This window comes from Uloborus diversus, chromosome 1 (assembly GCF_026930045.1).
Source record: "Uloborus diversus isolate 005 chromosome 1, Udiv.v.3.1, whole genome shotgun sequence".
Taxonomy (NCBI): domain Eukaryota; kingdom Metazoa; phylum Arthropoda; class Arachnida; order Araneae; family Uloboridae; genus Uloborus; species Uloborus diversus.
In genome coordinates this window covers 10,431,967-10,455,173 of record NC_072731.1, presented here as the reverse complement: position 1 = coordinate 10,455,173, position 23,207 = coordinate 10,431,967, and the positions used below count along the sequence as shown (strand labels likewise).

At 33.8% G+C, this 23,207-nt stretch overlaps 1 protein-coding gene across 2 annotated transcripts in view; it reads right to left on the bottom strand.

Moving 5' to 3' along the window:
- Positions 1 to 23,207, bottom strand: part of LOC129234423 (progranulin-like) — a 28,492-nt gene that overhangs the window by 3,990 nt on the left and 1,295 nt on the right. For both annotated transcript variants that reach the window (XM_054868420.1, XM_054868421.1), the window contains exon 2: positions 640 to 730. In XM_054868420.1, coding sequence (XP_054724395.1) covers positions 640 to 730 — 91 coding nt within the window. The remainder of the gene's footprint in view (positions 1 to 639; positions 731 to 23,207) is intronic.

Sequence of the window (23,207 nt, the reverse complement as noted above, 5' to 3'; positions counted from 1 at the left end):
AAATATTTTTACCCGAAGTTGGTTGCGAACCGAAGCAAAGACAACGTTTTATACAGATAAATTTTCCCAATATTGGCAGTTTTAATGTGATTCAATGGTTAACTCACTGAATATGGCCAAAATAAAACCAGATTTATAAAAAAAAACCCCTTCAAATTTGTCGCCAAGTTGCCGACAAAACTTGGGGACCAAAAGCTTGGCGATATATTACCAAGTGTTTGCCAAATCATAACACCACTTAAGTTTACATTGAAATTAAAAATGATTTAACCCGATATATCCTAGAAAGTTGAAATTTGGTACATTGACTCCTAGTAGGGTCTAGTTGTGCACCTCCCTATTTGGATGCATTTGAATGTTCCAAAGGGGGTCTTTACACCTTTTTGGGAGAAAATCATTGTTAATTTCAATGAAAACTCAAGTGTGTTATAATTTGGCAAACACTTGGCAATATTGGCGAATTTATGAGTTGAACCTACAATGGCAGGGGACTGGGCTTAGCTAAGGAAGGATTAAAATATTTTACTTATCAAATAAAATTTTCAGTTTTAGATAACACTTAAATACTAAAACATTACAATGCAAACTCTGATCATGAAGAGCATTTCTTAACAAAATTTTTTTTAATGGAAAACTTACAATCAGGACATTTCTGTTCACTGCCACCAGGACAGTCTTTTTTCAGTCCTAATGCAAAGGAAACCACCGTAAAAACAGTCCAAAGCTTCATCTAAAAGAAAAAAATACAAACCATAAAAAACTGAAAATTAACCAAACTGATGAGTTTCAGAATGTGTGTGTAAGAGAGAGCGGGTTGCATATTATACACACAACATAGCACAACCTCATCCAGCATTAGAAATTACAGCTGGTCCACTGGTCCCAGACCAGTGACACTTGCCTCGGACCATCATAAAAAATAATCAGTGGTCCATAGGACCACCAACCGCTGGCTATTTCTGATCACAATTGCTAGAAAAAATTCAGAAGCTTTTAGTCTAGCCGATGTTTGGCTATTTATTATGCCCTGAAACTTAACTAAGTAAAAATGGTCAAATTCTAAAATTTTTGGTAGTCGATTTTGAGGGTTGCTTAATGAAGTTGGTTTTCAAACTGTACACTTCACTGTTTAAGACACCAGATTTAAATGTTTTATTGCCAAACTTTCCCGAACAAAAAGTTTTAAATTTTAAAACATTAAGAATATTAAAAAATCCTCATCAGTAGAAAAATGTTTTATTCTTTGCTTAGTTGTTTTGAATTGTTAGTTTATCATTTTGAGTTTAATTTGCAATACAGTAATTTTGCACTTTCAATTATCTGTACTTACGTTTGTATTAATAGTCACAATTTAGTGTTTTTTTTAAAGGTTTAATAAATTAGTGAAAAATGAAAGAGTTATATTCAACTTAATGTAATCATAAAGCGCAAAAATTTTTAGGTGCAAACATATTATTGTTAAATTTAAAACGGACCAGTGATGTTGTCTGCGGACCAGTACACATTCAGGTTGACTGGTCCGAAGAACCAGTTGGAATTTTTACTGATTTCTAACGCTATTATCAGTGACTAAATAACAGAACAGGATGCAATCCGACTTGGAAATCAAAACAAAAATTAGTAAAAAAATATCTTTTTAAGATACTGTCGGCCCCGCTTAATTGAATATCGGCGGTTCCTAAAAATATTATTTGATTAAGTGGGGAATTTTTCTTTACCTTTCTAAATAGACAACATTAGTCTTAAAACATAATAATAAATTAATAGCTAAAAAAGGAAATAGTTAATGTTACTGATAAAATGTTCTTGAAATAAGCAATAAAATAGTTTAATAATTAGTATGTATATTACAAGTACGTATGAAAATTATAAAAAGTAATTTACAACTTGACTTCTGAAATCTTTGTTTTGTCACCTTTTTCCAGGACAAGAGTGGATGGCTTGCTCAATGTCTTTTATGAACACTTTTCTGACTCCCTTTCCTTCTCCTGGTCTACTGTGTTTTACATTTAAAATTTATCAATATATATATATATATTTATATTATTTATCGACTGCACTTTTAGAGTAAGAGCCCATGAGTGCCAGACCTACGTCATAGTATGGGGGCAATTCCACAAAAAGTGGTCCTGACACACCAAAATTTTTTTTCACATACTACTCCGAACCGGTGTGCTGGGGGTCTTCCGCCCCCCTTATCCCACCTCGGAAATCGCTCCACGTTGGAGCATCGCTTGCCTTGTGGTTTTTTTTTTTTTAAATCATTAATGTATTTTTTTTTTTTTTTAATTTCAATGTATGGGATCCCAAGATCCCCACTATATCTATGGAATCCTTGGAAGCTGTGAGTATCACTTTTTAGTGTTTCATTTATTTCATTCTGTAGGTATTTTTTCTCATAAAACAGCATGGTTAGCAGTGTTTCATGTTACATGACCCCTTGTTTTGTATAATTTTATAAAAATAATGAATTTAATAAAGGCTAATATTTGATTGAATTCAAAATTTATGCTTTTAAATCGTTTATTTTTCGCAGATCAGATGCTATTGAATTATTCCGCACATGGGGGGGAGTAATTTGGCAGCCATGCAGTTTTATATTTTTAAGAACTATGGTAATTTTATGTGTTTTTTTTTTTCTCTTTTTCAACTATTGCTAAATTTTTTGGCCTCAAAGCCTAGACGTTATTACTTTTGTTCTGCCAATGAAAAAGAGGGAATAACTTTTTTACTAACCTAGTGTCATTGGAAATGGTGTTTTTGAGTGTTTATTTTTTTTTATTAATTACCCGGTTTTGATGGGTTATTTGTGTTACTGCTTTTTTTTGTTGTGATTTGTAGTATTTTTCTTAAAGTTTTAGTAGCTTTTTAAATGTATTTTTGAGGGCTTATTTGTTTATAATTAGTGCTTTTGATAACTAAATGATTCAAATAATTACTCTGTTCTGATGCGTTAATTACTTTTCTGCTGTTTTATCTTTTTTTTTTTGGAATTTATTTCTCTAGTTTTAGTAGTATTTTAATGTATTTTTGAGTGTTTATTTATTTAGATTTGTTTAAAATTAATGTTTTTGAGGATAAAATTATTCCAATTTATTACTCTGATGTGTTAATTTGTTTTAATGCCGATTTTTAGAATTTATTTATCCAGTTTTAGTAGTAATTTGATGTATTTTTGAGAGATAAATTCTTCAAATTAATTACTCTGTTCTAATAGGATTTTCTGAGTATTGTTCTAGTTTGATAGTATTTTAATGTAATTTTAGGGTTTTCTTAGTTGATAACTAGTGTTTTTGAGCATTGAAGTATTTTTCAAATTAGTTACAGTTTACTCTTTATATTCTGTTTCATAAACACTATTTCATTCCTTTTTCAGTTGGTTAGTAAAAAATATATACTTTTCCCTTTTTTCATTGGCGGAACGAAAATAATAGCGCTTGGCGCCAAAAAACTTGGAGACAGTTTAAAAAGTTGCCAAAAGTCTACCATATCGCAATTTTCTCTCCATTTTGCTTTCTTTGAACTCAGAACAGAATAAAATACTTGCATAGAGCAACTTATATTACTTACTGTTATTAGTCCACTTTCTTGAAATGGGTTAGGGTAGTGACAGAACAGTTGAGGGTGTTGAAATAACAGGAATTGTAAAGTAAAAAAAAAAAAAGTGATATCGAATTAAACCAACATCTGTATCTGCACAGAGCTACTGTTTTTTGCTATTCATAACTGTTATCAGTTAGAACCAGGGCGATCATTCCAAGCTCGTCAACTTGCGAGATCGAGATTCTCTCTCATGTGATCGGTTGTGACGTAGAAATGTCGCAAAGTAGCATTTTAATCTACTCGAATTTAGCTTGCGGTTCGGTTTGAGTAGATTAGAATACTATTTTGTGACATTTCTACGTCACAACCGATCACGTGAGTGAAAATCTTGATCTCGCAAGCTGACGAGCTTGGAAGGACCGCCTAGTCCATTAGTTGAAAGGGGTTAACGGGGAAAGGATACAGAACAAGTGTTGGTAGGGTGTCAAAAGAACAGATTTTGAAAGTAAAAGAAGAATGTTAAAAAATGAGTTATTATGAAAGGAAGGCAAAAGAATAGATTCTTATGTTTTTTAGATTGCCAGTTTAAAAGAAAATTAAATAGTTTTAGACAGTGCTCGATTTCTAAAAATTGAGGTACCGGAACTCTGTTAAGGGCGGACACACCGGGGGGTCTGAGGGGTATCCATACCCCCCCCAGCTAAAGGGGGGTCCGGGGGCTCTCGGAAAATTTTCAAAATTTCAGTTTAAAATTACGCATTTTTAGGCTGTTTTTACTTCTCAATCAACAATAGTTTAGTGTTCAAAAAGTAAGGCTTGAAACAAATATTTTGACTAATCAAGTAAGAAGAAATTTCAGTCAGCAACATCAACACTTTAACACAGTCAATCAACAAGTCAAACTGCCAACCACGTAAGAAAGGGAGTATTCGGTTAAAAAGAAAGAAATATTTTATTGAACTCAAACTTTTTAATAAACATAATGAAAAGCAGTAAAACAATACAACATAACTGTTTCAAAAATTGTTCTTAAAATATACTCCAAAACTTCATCATGTTTTCTTCGTATTTGCCTTCTCTTGATCTTTCCTTACTCTTGACAGCTAGAGCCGAGTGGTGTCCAGAAACCAGCCAAGAGTTAACATACTTCTCTGGATCAAACAGTCTAAGAGGAGGTCCATTAATTTTCAAAAACATCAGGCCAGAAACCGTTCTTATGTTGAGTGAAGATCGCAGCGGTGTAATTATTAAGTTCATCTGAGAGAATCCTCTTTCACATTCACTTGATGAAATGGCAACCGAGTCAATTGATTGTTTTACAGGATTGAGGCTTTCTGGTAACTCTCTGGAGTAGATATATTCGCGTAAACCTGTAATTAACTGTCTTTCGTTAAGTTTGAACCTGGAAGCAAGTTTCCTCATTTCATTTTCCCCAAAAGTTATTGGGAGTTTCGTCGGCCAGGTTTTGGTATCCATAACTTCAAGAGTTGTAGCTAACTCAACATCTTTGTCATCAAGTAGTCTCGTTTCAATAGAAGTTTTAAGGGCCTCGTAAAATATTTTGGGGTTCAACGGCTGATTGTCTGATCTCCCTTCTTTTGTGTGGAGAGGAACTCCGAAAAAAGACAAGTTGTTTACTGCTTCTTGAGCCATTGTTGAGTAGGACCCTGGAACTGTTTTTCTTTCTTCAAATAAACCAACTGTGATTAGCAATTTTCTGTTCGCATAGTTCAAATCTGCATTACGATGTTGTAAAGCTTCACTTAGTTCTGAAAGTTCTTGCAAAGCATCTGCCATCAATCCCAGGTCTAGAATGAAATTAGTTTCTGTGATTTTGTTAAGAAGTCCGGAAAAAGTACTTTTATCTTTGCTGTCTCTAGATGGGTCATTTGAAGCTTCTTTAAAGTGTTCGACTAATGCTTCATATGACGTCCAAACAGCTGACACAGATCTAAAACTAGATGCCACCCAACGGGTGCTCAAGACTCTTCCAATTTTTAACATTTCTGTATCCAAAAGAGTTGCACAGCTTCGAAGTTCCCTGCTGTTCTTTGGTGAAGCATGATAGACAACATAGAGTTTGTCAATAAAAGATTTAAACCTATTAACTTCTGAAACAGATTTAATAACGTCTGACACTGACAGCTCAAGTCTATGGTTTGCACAGTGCCAAACAATAACAGAAGGAAATTTCTCACGAAATAATGTTGCAACGCCTTTGTGCTTACCGATCATAGTAGCAGCACCATCACAAGTTAAGCTTGTTAAATTATTACTTGAAAATACGTCAGATAGTCCATTAGACCGAAGACAGTTCATCAAAGAGTCAAAAACAGCTCTAGCAGTAACGCCATCTAGTTCTATTAGATCCAAAAAGACGTTAGTGGAGCCACTCATACCGGTTTTAGGCAAAGAACACCGAACGTATACTATTAAACTTGACTTATTACTTAAGGACGTGGATTCATCAATTATCAAACCAAGTTTTGTATCATTCTTAATGATTTCATCTACAAAGGTTTTCTTCATTTCCTTACTGATATGCAAAGCAATTTTAGCACAGGCTTTGTCTGAGTGTAAAATGCGACCCATGTTAATCCCATTTAATTCTTGCAAATCAACTTCCGTTTCAAAATTGTTAAAAGACTGATTTTCTTTAACAACCTTGTACGCCGTTCGGAAAATTTTCCCCGTTATTTCTTTTTCATGAGAGTTCTGTCTCAAAATAGTTTTCTCCAGTTTTCCGTCTTTACTTTCGATTAGGATTTCAGCAGCTGCCTTATGACCAGCACTCTCTTTGTGGTCAAAAATCTTTTTCCTTAAAGACGTTTGCTTTTTCTGTTTAGTGTCACCATAACTGTCTATTTCAACATTTGCCCATTCTTTTGAAATTTTCATACCTGTTTTTTTTCTTAACAGATAAGATCCCTACTTCTTTACAAGTACTGCATCCTAACTTTCCATTTTTAATTAACAACCAGTCATATTTTTCGCAAAAATCAGTTTTTTGAAAATTAGTCCAACAATCTGGCAAGGCATTGTCGTTACACTCAACCTTTTGTCCTTGTTCTTTAGAGTGATGTTCGTCAGAATCTGAACTGGTTACCTTTTCAGTGCTAGTTGACAGTTGTAAGGTCGTTGAAGATGGTTGCGTGAGGTTGTCTTCACAATCAATGGTTCGCTTAAGTCTCTTAGTATCACCCGAGGGTAAAAAAAAATCGGTTAACTTTTTGTTCATCTTATTTCACAACAATCACACTCCCATACATTGATAAACTTCAACACAACTAACCTAAGTAACGTAACAGAGATAAATAAAAGACGACCGTGTGTGCAAGTGGGTAGCGCGTAGTAGAGTACAGTACAGGACAACACGGACTCCTGACTACGGGACTACGACTGAGCAACTGAGCATCTAGTGATGAGCGAAATGGGGAATAGACGCCAGACGGACGAGTCTATCTCTAACCTGGAGGGGAGGAAGCTATACTGCACGTGCGCCGCGGCGGATGAGTCTACTCACTGACAAAGAATTTTAACTGTTTTCAAATAATTTAGTTTTTTTACAGAGAGAGGTTCCGGAACGCCGTTCCGCCGCGTTCCGCCTGAAATCGAGCACTGGTTTTAGATAAGGTGAATAGGATTAATCAATGACATAAATAGTTTTAATTAAAAGTCAAAAAAATATATTAATGATTAAAAAATGAGTATCAGATAGAGGAAAACTTTACAACAATTCAGGTTTCTTTAGCCCCCCCCCCCCCCCCTTATTCATTTGAGAAGTATAGTGAAATGATGTTTCTAGAAGAGAGACATTGCTGTTTCAAAAGTTAAGAAATAAAGCTCTTATCTTTAGAAAGTGATCCGAAAAATGTTTCCCCCCTTCTCTTAGTAATTATTCGGCAGAATATTTTTTAAGTTAAGGCTAATGCTTCCAAAAAATAATTAATTTGCTCCGAAACATTTTTTATATATTGTGATATAGTATTTTAAGCTGTTTAATGCACAGAAATGTACTTTAAATGCAACCTGTGCTTTGTTTTTAAACAAAAACAAGTTAACTACTCTGCGGTCGAATAGCCGAATATTCGGCCTTGACTGTGGCCGAATATTCAGTATTTGCCCAAATTACTATTTGTTGCATCCCTAGTTTAAACCTGCCAGTAGCAGCAGTTATGAAACAAAAGTTTTATTTTTTTTAAATAGTAAACATTTTGTGTACACATGTTAAAAAAATTTGGATTGCGGGTTTTTTTTTTTTTTTTTAAATTTTGCAATTCATGTTTTACAGTGTAATCCCGATTTTTGTCCCCCAAATCTACTTTTTCCCCGCATTTAACATTTTTTCATCAGGTCCCATCATCAGTTTTGGCACAATGTATTTCCCATATTTTACAATGCAATCCCTTGAGAAACGTAAAATAGAGGTTTCACTAGAAAATATGACTTAAAAACTATGTTTATTTGTAAAAAAAATCAATTTTTTCATTTTTTGAAGGAAAAACCAGTAACTGCCTCAAAATTTCCGGATAATTTTACATCTTTAAGCAAAACTACATCAACTATTGATAATTTGGAAAAATTTATTTAACACAGTAAGTTTTCACAATTGCGAGTGTTGTGTTTCAGAAGTCTTTGTCTTCGAAAAAGACGAAGTACCGTTAATCCAGCACATAAACTTTTTAAATTTCGCTTACATGTTTTATTAATAACTATTCTTCAACGTTACTAAAATACATCTCTCGTTCGATCGGGGTGGACAATAGAAAAATGAAACGTTTCCATTCTTTTAGAAATGACCGAAATAAAATGGCACTTAAGATTCCCGGGCTTAGTAAAATTCTTTACAATTTCCCGGTGAAAAAAATATCGGCATTTGAAAACAACTAATGGATTTTGAGTAATTTTTACTAACATTGAAGGACGCTATAATGTTCCCAAAATTAATGACCTGAAAGGAAGTAAAACACTCAGGGACGTAACTAGAGGGGGGGCAGACGGGGCTCATGCCGCGGGCGCCAAATTTTCGGGACGTTAAACTAAGTAAATGTTCGAATTAATTTTTGTAAAAAAAAAAGGACAAATTATTAAGTCAAAAAAAAAAAAAAAAACTATTAGTGCGGGCGCAGGCAAAAAGTTTGCATGGTTTAATGTGGACAAATAGTGGTAAAGATAGACCGAAGAGAGTGAGGTAATACAGCAGTAAGCGCAGTAAATAGCATGAAAGTATTTTCTTAGAGTGACTAGTACTTGTTACATCTTATTTAAAGAACCTTCCTCTCGGAGGACGAATATAGGAGCAAAGCTATGTACACACCAGTACGAAACAGTGGAAATGCTCAAATGTCATTTTTCTACAATTAAACACAATGGCGGCGATTCGGGTGAACAACGGGGGGGGGGGGGGGGGGTCCCCCACACTTGTATGGTTTATTTATTTATTTTTTGTTTGAATGAAAGAACCAAAACTAAAAATTATAAAAAAAGCAGAAATGTCAAAATTTTCAGAACATAATTATTTGTTTTACTTTGTATTTCTGTTTATGAAAAATTGTGTAGCACAAGCAGTAACTTTTAGTTTATGTATTCATTGTTTAGATATTATTAAATGAATTGTTTTACTTAACAAGCCATACTTGTTGAATGAAATTATTACCAAGTGTTTGTGGTGACGCCTCAAAATACTTTGGGGTAAATAATGTAAGTCTCATTCATGTCTAATTGTTTCTTTGGGGAAAGTTATTGAGTACAAAATTCATCAAAATCTTAATAAAAGCGTTAGTTAAGTTGTCGGATTTCCTTCAATTACCACACATCTGCTCTCAAAACCAGCTCCAGCAAAATTTCTTAATTTTTCTCTCTTATTTATTTATGTATTTACTTTTTTTCATTCTTTTGCTGCCGCTAAAAATTCTAATGGCTTTCAGCTGTCGCTCCCCCCCCCCCTTCCTCACTTTTAAGTTCCAATCGCTGCCTCTGGTTAAACGACATAAAGCTTCCAACAGTCTTCCTCTCATTTACGCCTCTAAGGGAAAATCGTTATACTGTTCCCTTGACCTAGTTTAGTTTACAATTTTGTCATTATTTAAGAAAACTCTCTCACTGTAATAATGAAGATTCAGTATAAAGTGCGAGAGGCTGCCCATTTTTCTACAGAAAGTACTAAGGTTTTTTAGGGATAAATTGAGCTAAAATGAGAAATTTTAGACTTAGTTTGGTTACATTTTTGCCACACACAATATTTTAAATATGCTTAAATCATCTACTTCAATTGATGTGTTAGAAATCAACTATTTTTTACAGCTCTCAAATTTCAATTTTGCTTTCGTACTTTTGATGCATAATTATATTTATAGTAGAACCTCGTTTATCTGGTTCCCGTTTATCCAGATCTCCCTCTTGTCCGGATCAAATTTGTAGAGTTAAAAATGTATTCACTAAAATGATAAAGTCTAAACTAATGATAGTAAGAACAAAACTATAAATGTGTCAAATATTCGCTTATTTTGATTAAATACACAACTGCTATATATAGATCGTACAATAAGTTATAGTCATCTAATAAACAACGAGACATATTTGGAGTGTCAGTTTGACACCACAGCAGCTGAACTATAAATGTTAAAGTATTTGCGAGTAACAATTCTATGTAATTTTGTTGCAAAACATCGTTTGTCGCTGCTAATAAAGATAATTCTTCTTATTTGTGAATTAATTACTGCTTATTGTCTGTATTATCCGGATTTTCGTTTATTCGAATTGCCTTTGATCCAAGTTAGTCCGGATAAATGAGATTGTTACTGTAAATGGGAATAAACTGGAAAGAAGCTCACTGAAAACATGTAATGTTAATATGTTTAAGATTTGTGTTTTTTAAAAAAAAGATATATATTTTAGTAGAAAGAGTTTTGATATCAAGCCAGGGGTCGATCCAGCGCAAAATTGGGGCCGCTTTGCGGCCCCTTCACAAAATTCCGCATGGCAAAAGCGACCCCTTTCACAAAATTCTGCGTCGCAAAAGCGGCCCCATTCACAAAATTCCCCATCGCAAATGCGGCCCCATTCACAAAATTACGCGTCGTAAAAGCAGCCCCTTCACAAAAATTTATAAAAAGGCAGCCTTTTCACAATATTTTTTAACCGCAAATGTGTACGCATCTACGTGGAAGCCTACCCCTCTTCCACCTTCCCCCATCTTATCTTTTTGCCTGCTGTGTTAGGTGTTTTTGCTTGAGAGCGTCAGAGGGGGGGGGGGGACGAGAGAGGGACGCTTGTGATTGGTGGCTAGCGAAAATCCAAGAAAAATAATGAAAACGTGATAAAGAATTGATTCGATGATTTTCTGCTGTTCCACGAGTGCGAATTGAAGACTGACTCATTTCACGCCACGGCAAATTAATCGCCTATATTCTGTTGGTTTGATTTGCTTCAATGACCAAATACTTCTGAATTAAATATTCCTTTGAATCATTGTAACTTTCAATTGTGTCTTAGTTGCACGCATCCTTCCTTTATCCATATTATTTTGCCAAATTATGCACTTTTAATTCTCAAAAGTAGTTGCAAATTGAAACCTTGCCAGTTGCAGATCTTCTAGCTTTTTTCATCTTTCTTTTTTTTTTTAATTTTTTAAAATATTCACCTGTTTTTTTCAATTTGTTCCTATTTTCTTCAGTTTATTTTGAAAAAGTTTAAGGTTCATAGTTCGCATGCTGATGCAAATCGTATTGTATGGCAATTAATTAAATCCTGTTAGAGTATGAGTGACTACGCGGGAAACGCCGAACAACCGATTGGCCAAATTCCCTGTAGTTTGTAGTTGATACTGTGCGTTCTCGAAAGCTCACTTGACACGATTGCATTTAATGAAAAAAAAAAAGGTGTGATTAGGCCAGGGGTACCCACTTTTTCTCATATTCTTTAGTTTAAGCAGCGTTTCTTGATCTTTTTTTGAATCTCGGACCGGTAGAACTTTGTCAAAAAATTTCACGGACCGGATTTTCAAAAAAATTATTTTTTTTAAAATTTCACGGATTTTATTTTTTTTTCACTAAAATAAACTAATCTGTTTTGTCCCTTTTTTTTTAAACAAATGCCAGAAAGAAAACCCTTTTACTTAAAATAAACTTACAAAAGTTAGTTGTAAGATTTTTTTAAAATAACTTACACACTTTGAATGTAAAAATAAGCGCAGCTAATTTGTGTAAATTTTCATAAGCGAATAAATCTTATAGAGAAACCACAAAACGTATGCAAAGTAATGGATATATTAATGCATAAAATATCGTATAAAATTAGGAATAAAATTAAAATAAGGAAATTTTATTTTATTGGAAACGGGTATAATTCTTTGAAGATCGGTCAAATTTTCTCGCGGACCGGTGCCTACGGAGAATTGCTGGTTTAAAATGCATTATTCATTTTTTCTTTCCTGCTATTTTTCTTGTAGACTGTACGCGTAAGAGCAAAAGATAACTTCCAAAGTCACGCTAGTTTGAGCGTACAGCATACAGTAAACTAAAAGAATAACGGTATTATTTTTTTTTGTAGTTTAATTCATAGATTCCTTCTTTTATTGATAAAATACAATGCCAGCTGAAAAATATCGTCGATCATTCTATTTAATCTTGCTGTCTTCTTAAAATAAATATGAAACTTCCAGACGAGCAATTTGACAATTTTTTAACGCATGTCCGCTAGCAGGCCCGGACTGGCCATAGAGTTGACCGGGACTTTTCCCGGTGCGCCCTCTCGAAAGGCGCCCTTCTGTTCTTTTCTTATTTTTCGAAACAATGTTTTAGTAAAATGGAAATAAATTATGTGGAACAAAGAAGTGATTTTGCATGTGAATATTTTCACATTCGTTTCGTAAACGGTCTGCTCCCAGGGCATCGTTTGTGGCTTATCTTTTGCTCCAAGTGTCAATTCTGAGGACAAAAGCGGACCCATGGTGTTTCTCCAATAAAAAAGGGATGTGAGGGTGAAAGTGACAGCACATATCTATGGTCAAGAATACGAGAATGGTTTGATTTATTGACTGTACTTAAGTTGCTGTAAAAGAGCGGATAGCATGACTCCCTGTTCTGCTAACGATCATGAGTGCAATAGAAGCAAGAAGACAAATAATGTTAATTTTTTGAAATCTGCGTATTAAAAATAGTGTAATGTCGAAATAAGCCGCATAAAAGCAATAATTTAGTGGATGGATGAACACGATGACAGAAGTCAGATGTCGTATTTTTTGTCACATCACAAAATAACTTTTAGGACAAGACTGCACGGTGATTCCTAGATTTTGGAGTCATGGCGCCTTTTTTGGAACTAAGATATTCGCATGGCGCCCTTCTCAAAATAAAAGTATGACTTGTAACTTGCAGTCAAAAATAAATACGAGTCGTGTATCTGCATTGACTAGCCCTTATTTATCCTGCAGAGGCAGTTAAAAAAAAAGTTTCACAAATAATAAGTCTAAATTAATTGAGAAAAAATAGTTAATTTTCGATGTGGTCCTAGGAGGACTGCAGGGCTCCCCTGGCCAAATTTGAGGAATTACTGGACTAAACACAATAAAGATGCCGAAAGATTTTAAAGATAAAATATTTTTCGATTTTAAACTAAGTTTTGTCAATTAAAATCATTACAAGTTCAGTTCAAGATCTTTGTGTTCAAAACATATTCCAGTTTTTTTAGTTGGATTTAATTCTTTCACTGTCTTTTTAGCCAGATGTGTGGTACAAAGGAAGGGAGTCATGGCATAACCTTCGGCATTGAAATTGTTAGGAGTTAACTTAAGAGATTTTTTAAATCTCATTTTGAGGGTCAAGTTCTCGGGAGGGGGAGCGCTGCGTAGCATTTGGAGGAGGTTCGTCATTGCCCTGGCGGTGGGGGTGTTGTCGCCCTTATGTAAAAGCTACAATACTACCTTAAAAATATTAATATTTGAATTCTGCATAAAATCATAATATTATTACATTTTATGCTGCCTTTATATCATTTTGGGAAGTTTTTTAATCTGTGTTTTCCCTCAGATGAAGCTCGATACTGCGCCCCCCACCCCTCGCTATCCTGTTGACTTGTGAAGGTTATTATTGATAAACTTTGCATCAATGAAACAATGCAATTCATTATGAGCGAAACGAAGTTTGAGTTTGAAGAAGGAATGTATAACGATGTTGTTAATAAGTAAAACGCAAAGCTAATACTTGTGACGTCGCGAAGGGGGGGGGGGGTCCGCCTCGGGTTTGACTGTCTGGGGGTGGGTGATACCTAAAGTGGAATTACAAGTTTTTGATAAAAATGAAGCTGAAATGCATTTTTAAGACTTCTAATTTGAAAATTTTACAGAGATAGGCCCGCCCGTACTCCAATATTTCCCACCCCACACCATGGAATCAATACGTACTACTATACTCAGAATTAGGTTCATATTGTCAATACTTAGACCTAGTAGTGACCTCTTATAACAAAAAACTGAAAACCCATTAGCTTTCCATGTGTGTAAAATAAGTTCAAAGTAATTACGAGGCGAACAATTTCACAGACCCCTTACTTTTTTGATCTCTCCGACGCACACATGCGTCTTGGGTAAGTTACATAAAAAGCATTTATAGTTTTTATTTGCCTTATGTATATTATCCCACATAAAATTTTGTTTTTCACAAATACAGTTGTTTCTGAAAATTGTAATATTTTCATGTTTACATAGAATTGAAAAACTTTTTTTTTTTTTTTTTTTTGCGTTTAGAGGGAGAGGGGTGACACATCACTAATTACCGCTCCGAGTGTCACCCATGCTAGGTACGCTACTAGTATTACAAATATTAATAAGAGTCAAGAAAGACTATATTAGAAATGTAATGTGAGAAATATCGAAGTAACCTTATTCGTTTTCTATCTGCAGTTAGTTTTTACATATCAGGATAGTATAAAGCCTAAAAAATAAACAGCACTTTTTTTTCACAGAATAATAGCTAAAGATTCTAATCATTAAAGCATTTTATGAGGGTCTTTCGAAGCATTCTTGTACTGTGCAAGAGCACAGTACAAGAATGCTTCGTTACAGACTAACTATCTTTTGGTAAGCAGAAAAAAGGGAGCATACATGTAGACCACACATTTGTTTTATGGTTTTAAATAACGCCTTTTAAGATGCTTTATATCGATAAGGATCTGCGATGCTTGGGTCCTGGGGAATTCGTAGCAGTGGATTTCTGTTGGACAAGGGAGGAAAACTATCATAAATTTTATGCAGTTAGACTACAGAGGTCCAATTGCCGTTACTTACATGAATCGAAGAGTCATTTGGATCAGATTTTTGCATTAGTGAACAAGTAATTTTGAAGCGGCAGCAAAATTGGATATATTAAGGATCTTTTCAACAGTAGGTTACTCGTTTCAGTTTTCATTTTCTTTTTATTGCGAAAATATTTTCCTTCATGTATAATCTTAAATTATAGAATTACAATCTATGATTCATAATTAATGGCATTATGATCTATGTGCTGCGAAATGAAATGATATTGCAAAATTTTCGACAATACATATGGTTAAAAAAACAACGTAGGGGAGACCGGGGCAAAATGACTATGCTAACAATTTTCGTGGTTTATTAATTTATTTTTAAGGACAGTAAAATTAATTTTACATGAGCTGTTAGAGTAGTTCTTTGTAGCGCTAAATATATTGCCATTTAATTTTTCAAATAAAAATAACAAAGGATACTTTTTATTTTTTCATAACCTTAACAAATCGTCATCTTGCCCCAGTACTGGGGCAAGATGACTTTGACCTAGAGGCAAGATGACAACGTTGAAAAAGGATGAACATATTTTATGTTTTGAATATGTTACCTAGTTTTACAGATGATAACTGTGTTTTTACATCTTACTAAGTATCAAATTAAGCGTAATGCATTGTAGCGTAATGTTCAAGTGTTAAGTTGTGCAGTTAACAATACACACAAATAAAAATGCTATTTTCATTGATTGTAACATTCCTCATGCCACCGCTCTTGGCTTTTCTTGATGCAACTGGATCGCTTGACATGAATTATATAGACTTGGGCCTACAGGAATTTGGTCTGAGGGTTTTTTTTTTTTTTTTTTTTTTAACTCCCTTTTTAGCTTCACCAGCTTATTTTTCCTGTTTTTTTTAAATAAAATAATCCTTTTTTTTTTTCTTCCGCTTTGCTCCTTGTTCTGACATTTCCTTGATGAGTGTGCTTGTAAGAATGTTTGAGCTCAGTTTTTTGCTTTTTCATTTGTTTCTTTTATTGTCTTGCTTTAGGCAATGCATTGAAATCAGAAATACTAACAGGCTTCTTTGGTGCATCGGAATTAGCATTTGCCATAACTTCTGCTTCGTCTGGAGGGTTTATATGTTGGTTTTCTACTCCCAAGGTCTGAGGATTAGCACTATTATTCTCAGTTTCATCGCCAACAATTTTCATAGTCCGCTAAAGACAAGATAATTATGAGACTCGATCCCTCATTCTTTAAACCCTTTATCAGCATGTCCAACTGTAGCTGCTTTGAAGTAAGCGGTGCTCAAAAGCTCACCTATATTTTTGTCTGTGATAGTTTGTCCTAGATGAATGACCATAAAGTTGTCACATGCTTGGCTGTAGTATGTTTTTAATGGGCAGAAAAATGTCGCATCAGGAGCTAGAGACAATGCGATGGAAAGGCAACTCAACCATGATAATGTTTTTTCACTGCAATATAAGATAGCCTGCAAAGTTATGTGAGAGTTATGATTGTCAATAATCGACAGAGCAGGATATTCTTTGATTGGTTTAATTCATTCAACTAGTCAGTTGATCAACCAGTTCATAAATAGCCCCTGGTCACCCGCTTTCGAACGATACCTCCCTTGATTCAACGCGTCCTTTAGCCCCAGAGGAAAAGCGCGAGGTCGCGTGGACAAACACACAGTCAAATAAGCGTTTACAGGATTTAATCAAATGGACAACATGGTTAGTTTAATAAATTCCGAAACACGGGCAATAGGCAAGCTCGTCATCTTGCCCCGAGTTGCTGCCCTTCATCTTGCCCCAGACTGCCTGTTCGAACTGATTCTTCTCCATTGCCATAAAAAAGGCGATCAATTGACATTTATTCATGGTAATAGGTAGTATTTAAACTAAGTTACTCATAAATACTAAAGAGACACGATATATCCTATATGTATCCGTAGCAGAGCTTATTTACACATGCATAAAAGTTATACCGTGGCAACGGTAAACAATCAGAGCTTCAGAACTAACACAAATATAGCGATTTCAGCGTTTCCATACTATTGCTGAACGAACAGCGGATAGGAGAGCCAGTAGCATGCAGTAGATGCAGTTACCTAGTTTAAGACTGAAAATTTAAGACATTCGTCATCTTGCCCGGCTCGTCATCTTGCCCCGGTCTCCCCTACTCAGATAAATTGAAAGGTCTTGTGTTATCAATTGAAAACTATTATTTTAAAAAGTAAAAACTACTAAGATCAAGCCTGTCCTTGAACTTTTTTTTTTTTCACCGTCCCTCCGTTTTTAATATGATTGGTAGTTTTTATGACGGCTCTGTCTAGGTCGGTCGCGTCAGTTTTCAAAAACAAAATCTGACACTCAAAAAGTTCTCGAAACTTTAAGACAACAATGCCATGAAAATGAATAGAAACGTTTAAAATGTTCGTTTTTGCTATATATATATACTTTAAAAATATAACACTTTGGACAGCGAGAATTTCTGAAATGAATTTTCAGAAATTAGATCCTGATTTAAGAATGTGGAGGAAAAAATATCATTACGAAGAACCCTCTTGTTTTCTTATGCTAACAAAAAAACTTGTAATTTTAATTTCACTTTTAAAAAAATAAGGAATTCTTAAATGAAAAAAGGAGGCAAGGGGAAATTGGACTTGGTCAAGAAATTTATTTGTTCTCCTTTTAAACTGAAATCTTTGAGTTTTCTTGCAAAAGTTTTATTGATTGATCAAATCAATTCATTTATTCCTTATAATGGTCGCAAACAATAATAGTAATTTTAAATGTATATCCATACATAAAAAATGATTTCTCAAATAATTTAATTTCAAGCTTTTCCCAATAGTTTCAGTGTTATTAAAATGATATTATTTATTACGTATTGCAAAAAGGCGATCAGGTGCACTGGATGAGTTAGAGTTCGATTGGTTGTATTTCCCCTCAAGATATTTGCTATGACATGATCATGTTACTAATAAATAAATGAATAAATATAGGATTTGAAAAAAAAATCAGACTTTAAAAATAGATTTTAAGGACTCTAGATATTACTTATGTTTTATTTATAAAAAATATGTCTTGCAAACATTAAGAAAAAAAATCATGATATTTTAACTCATTTTCATGGCAGCAGTTTATAGCATACATAAGTCAATTTCATTACAAATGCATAATTCGTATAAAATTTGACATTTGAGATGTGAGATGCAAAAAAAAAAAAAAAAGAAAAAGAAAAAACAAGCAACACTATAAGTACAAAACAAATGCGTAAACATAATTCGAATAATCTTTTGATTTTGAGGACTGAAATCAATTAATCACTAATGTCATGTCTCATGTTATATCCGCACTAAATTCTCCATCTTAATTACTCTTTATTAATTTTCATTTTTGATAAATTATAATATTTCTTGATTTACCCAATTTGTAAAATCAAGTTTCCCCTTCATGACTGAATTCCTTTTTTGTATTGTTATTCATCCAAAAACATACCTTTTTTTTTAAAAAGTACATTTATAGAAACTAGCAATGGCCTGAAATTCATTACACTCGCTCCTACTCTCAAAATAATTGCATAACTAAACTTTAAAAGAGCAGCATGCAGAGATGCAAAGATTTTTAACAATCCAAAGAAAAAAATTTACTTATGAAATGATATTTTTAATTTATTCTTTTTGAGTTTTGAACTTTAACACAATAAAGTGGAAAAAAAAATTTTAAAACAGTCTTTGAAAACGGACAACAATTTGAATTGTCATGTACATACATCTCTTTTTAATTTTAAATTGCAGAAGCATTTTGTCGAAAATGACAAACTAGCATATGCAGGGACAAAACGAAAAAAAAAAAACCCTGAGCATGTATTGATCGCACGGAGAAAACCTCGTCAGCTTAAAGAACCGACAAATTCATGTAATAAAATGATAGCGTCATGTTTTAAAACAACAGCAGATACCAGTGAAAAAAATTCAATCGACAACACAAAAAAAAAGTATCACCGCAAGAGGTGTTGTTACTTAATGCTATTGAACTAGTGAATGATGCATTTCAGAAGAAAGACGAACAAGCAATGAATTTTCGGAAAAAGTTTCTGTTGAGAAACATTTAGCAAAACTTCTCATTCTTCGAAATTAAAAATTATTCCCCCCAACCGCCCCCGCGACGTTATTCAAATTTTCAGGGTGTATTTTGGTGGTCTTTCCTCTCTTTTTTTAGGGGAGTCTCTTTCTAGGGGGTAATCATTAATATTTAAGGGTATGTACTAACACTCTTTGGGGGGAGAAGGGAGGTCTCTTCTACTATTTTTGAACTTGCAAAAAATATGACTTCTCGTTTAGACATTTTCAGCAACAAAAAAGGGCTTTATTTGTTTCTCAATGATTTTTTATCCTTTTAAAATGGTCGCGCTAAATCTTAATTTCTTAGATATTATGGAGGCTCAGTCGGCGCCCTTCAACTCAGCTTTCCCGCGCCCTGTCGATCACCCAGTCCGGCCCTGTCCGCTAGTGGTGAGCAACGGGAACAGCGAGCAAAGGAAGTTGTATTAAGTGGGATTTTATTAAAAAGTGGCGGGAATCGCGTAATCTGCAGACGATAAATTAAAAAAATGTGGTAATAATTATTCCAGTTCGTTTTCTTTCTCGGTATTAATTTTTCTTTTGTAACAGATCGTCTGCGATCCAGGAGCGCAGACAATATTTTTCGTAGTTAGCGTGTTCGCGCCTTCGCGTGTTTAAGAGGACATTTTTTAGGCGCATCAAGGAATAAATTGATATTCTATTCGATTATAATTTGTGTGGGAGCGGATAATGGATAATTTTAGCGGATAATGGAGCGCTGGAGATAGCCGCAATAATCTCAGTTTGGAGAGATTGCTTGTTCGTTGAAAATTATTCTTCAAGAAATTAAAATATGAAACGAGGACGTCCTGCAACGGGAGGTACCTCCCGAAATTGTGCGTATTATGTTAAAAAATTTCGCTCTTCGAACGTTCGGTCCCAAAATATTGTGAATTTCTTCAAGTCAGCAATTAACAACCCCGATAAAATCGCTACCACCACTTCACCATGCAGTAACAGTAACGCAAATGTTCCCGTTTTGGAGGGCTCGGGAAATGCGGTAAAAGATAGTACATCAAATGACAGTGAGGCAGTTCGCGACGATTTTTGAGCAGAAAATACTGGAAGTGAATCTGGAGCAACTTCAATTGATGATGATATTGAGATTGAGCCATCAAATAATGATTCAAGCATTGTAATAAAAAGTACATTGCAAATTATGAAAAGGTGTATAGCTGGCTTTACTATAGTTATTCAGCTAAGGGTTTTTTGTGCAAAATATGTTCATCTTTCATGAATGTTAGTGATTTGAACAAACCTTGAGTAAATATTGGAGTTGATATCAAGAAAAGCTGTCAACCTATAGAGTTTTAAAAAAACATGAGTGCAGCAAAAATCACAGAGAGGCTGTCAATATACAAAAATCTAGTGCAAAAGAAGGAATTCTCAAAAAAATCTGAAAATGAAGAGATTGGAAATGAAGCAAAAAAAAAAAAAAAAAAAAAAAAAAAAAAGAAAAAAAAACCAGAAAATTGATTGGTAAGTTTATTCAAATTTTGTACTTATAATCATGAAGCAACGGGCCATTTTTTAGAATTTTGAATCTCTAGTTAGATTTTTGGGAGTAAATTTAGATGACAATGAAATGAAAAAACTAGAGACGTACCGAGTAGCACTTTGGCCGAGTAGCCGAGTACCGAGTACTCGGCCTTTTATTACTCGGCCGAGTACCGAGTTACCGAGTACTCGGCCTTTCACTACTCGGCCGAGTTCCAAGTACCAATTATGTTTTAAGAAGAACCACTGACACACATGTGATGAATTTTGAACTTATTGGAATAGTAGTATAAACCTCCTTGTCCATATAATAGTTTTTAAAACTAAATTCCTGCTGAAATTTAACTACGCATTATATATATACAATTTTGTTTGTGTCAAAAATTTTACAAAAAAATAATTTTTTAAATTAAAAATAAATAAATAAAAGGTATGATTAATCAAGTTGGAATTAAAACAAATTACAGTAAAATCCCTCTAATGCGGACACTAACAGGACAAATTTTTTTTCTGCAATATAGAGGTGTCCGCAGGACAGGGGTTTAATAATGTTATTTGCATTGGAACTGGGGAATTAAAAATTGTCCGCATAAGAGGGGTGTCCGCCTTTGAGGGGTGTCCGTTAGGAAGGGTTTCACTGTATACCAATCAATTATAGTTCTAATCTGCCAACCATAAATAATTTTTAAAAGCAGATAAAACAAATGTGCAGGAACACTCCAGACGCGTGTTTCTGCCCCCCCCCACCCGTTACAAGGAACGTCTTTTTCAGTGCATAACATGTGAGCTAAAGAATGTAAAGACATTCAACAAAAAAATACGACTTTTGTCGGATGCCTTTAAATCTACGAGCCCCCATTTTGTGCATTGAAAAAGGAAATCCTTGTAATGCCAAAACACGTGTCTGCAGAGTTCCTGCACTGTACTTTTAAGGTTGTTTTATTTTTTAAGCAAAGGTATTTTTACATTTTTTATAACTAATTTTTGTTTGTAGCAAAAATCCATTTTTAATATAAAAATTCCATATTTTCTATACTTACATTTATTGCGTAATTTTTAATAAATAAGTTTTATTAACTTTGGGGACATTAAAATAAAGATTTATTCCATTAAAGCATTACAAACTTCATTATTCTCAAAATTTAAATTTGACTTATAAATTTTAATTGTAAATGATTGCAGAATATAATGCTTGCTCTTTTTTTATAAATTTTAGTATCTGTCTTGGACAATATTCAATTTTTTGCAACTACTCGGTATTGGCCGAGTATCTGATCAGAATTTGGCCGAGTACCGAGTACTCGGCAAATTGGCCGAGTAGGCCGAGTACCGAGTAGTTACCGAGTACTCGGTACGTCTCTAGAAAAAACATTTGCTAACTTGTGGTAAGAATGCCACGTATTTATCCCACATTTCAGTTCAAAACATTTATCTTTGAAAATACCAAAATTCCGTTGTTTTCAGGAAAATCCTAAATTTTACTTTGATTACGAAATATATATTTAGTATTAATTTGTAATGAGTTTCGAAATCCAATTCTAAAATAACTTTACTAAAAATAAAATTCTTTTATATGCTGTTTTTATATTTTTATTTCTTTCGAAGATCTTGGTTTCCTTACATGCGCCATGGTAAATGAATTTTTCGCATTTTTGATGTTGACTGTACCTTGTTAAGTGGCAAACAAATAAAATTTCTTTATATATTTATTAACATCATTAAATTGCAAAGTTTTAAACGAAATACCTACTCTGTAAGAACGTCAAATGTCAAAAAATTAAACGCTGAATGCTGGTGCAGTATTATTTTGGGTTTTAATTACTTTTAAGTTTTTCAAACACATACATTCTTCTGTGTTAAGAAATATGTGATATCTTTAAGTCTGTTCATATTGTATTTATTGGGAGTTATCATTACGTTCAGCAGCATGTGCAATTTTCATTGATCTAAAAGTATTTGAGAGGGGCAAACAGTAAATCTGTTGTGAGAAAAAATCACAAGTTCTTTTTTACAAAAATAAAGAAAATTCACAAAAATATTTTGCTTTTTCACAAAAATAAAGAAAATTCACAAAAATATTTTGCTTTTTCACAAAATGGGGACCCAAAAAATAAAACCTGGATCGACCCCTGAATAGATAAAGCATCAACAATGCTCAGTTGATCGTGATTCATAAGAACAAAACAATCATCAATATAGCGAACATAGAATTGAAACTGTAGTTTCTGAAACAACTTGAGCTCAAAGTAATGCATGTAAATATCACTAAGGATGGGGCTAAGTGGGTTTCCCATTGCCAAACGATCCGACATTGTATAAAATTTAGCATTAAAAACAAAGGAACATTGTTTTAGACAAGTTTGAGTAAGGAAAACTAAATCCTCAATTTCCTTAGAAGTAAAATGAAATTCAGACAGTCTACTCTGAAGGCATAACAATGAACCCTCGACCGGAACGTTCGTAAATAATGAGTTCACATCAAAAGAAGCCATAAAAGAATTATTTGGAACGCAATTCTGAATTTTTTTGACAAAATCGATAGAGTTTTTTTTACAGTGAATACATTATGACTCATAAGAGGAGAAAACACAGAGACAAAATATTTTGCAAGTTTATAAGAAGCCGTACCAATATTGGAAACAATCGGCCTGAAAGGAATGCCAGCTTTATGTACCTTAGGTAAAGCATAAAATCTAGGCCAATTAGCAATAGAAGGAATAACAGAGCGTTTACCATTTAATGGAATAGACTGAACAGACTTGACAGCAGAAGAAATAGCCTTTAACTCATTTTCACTC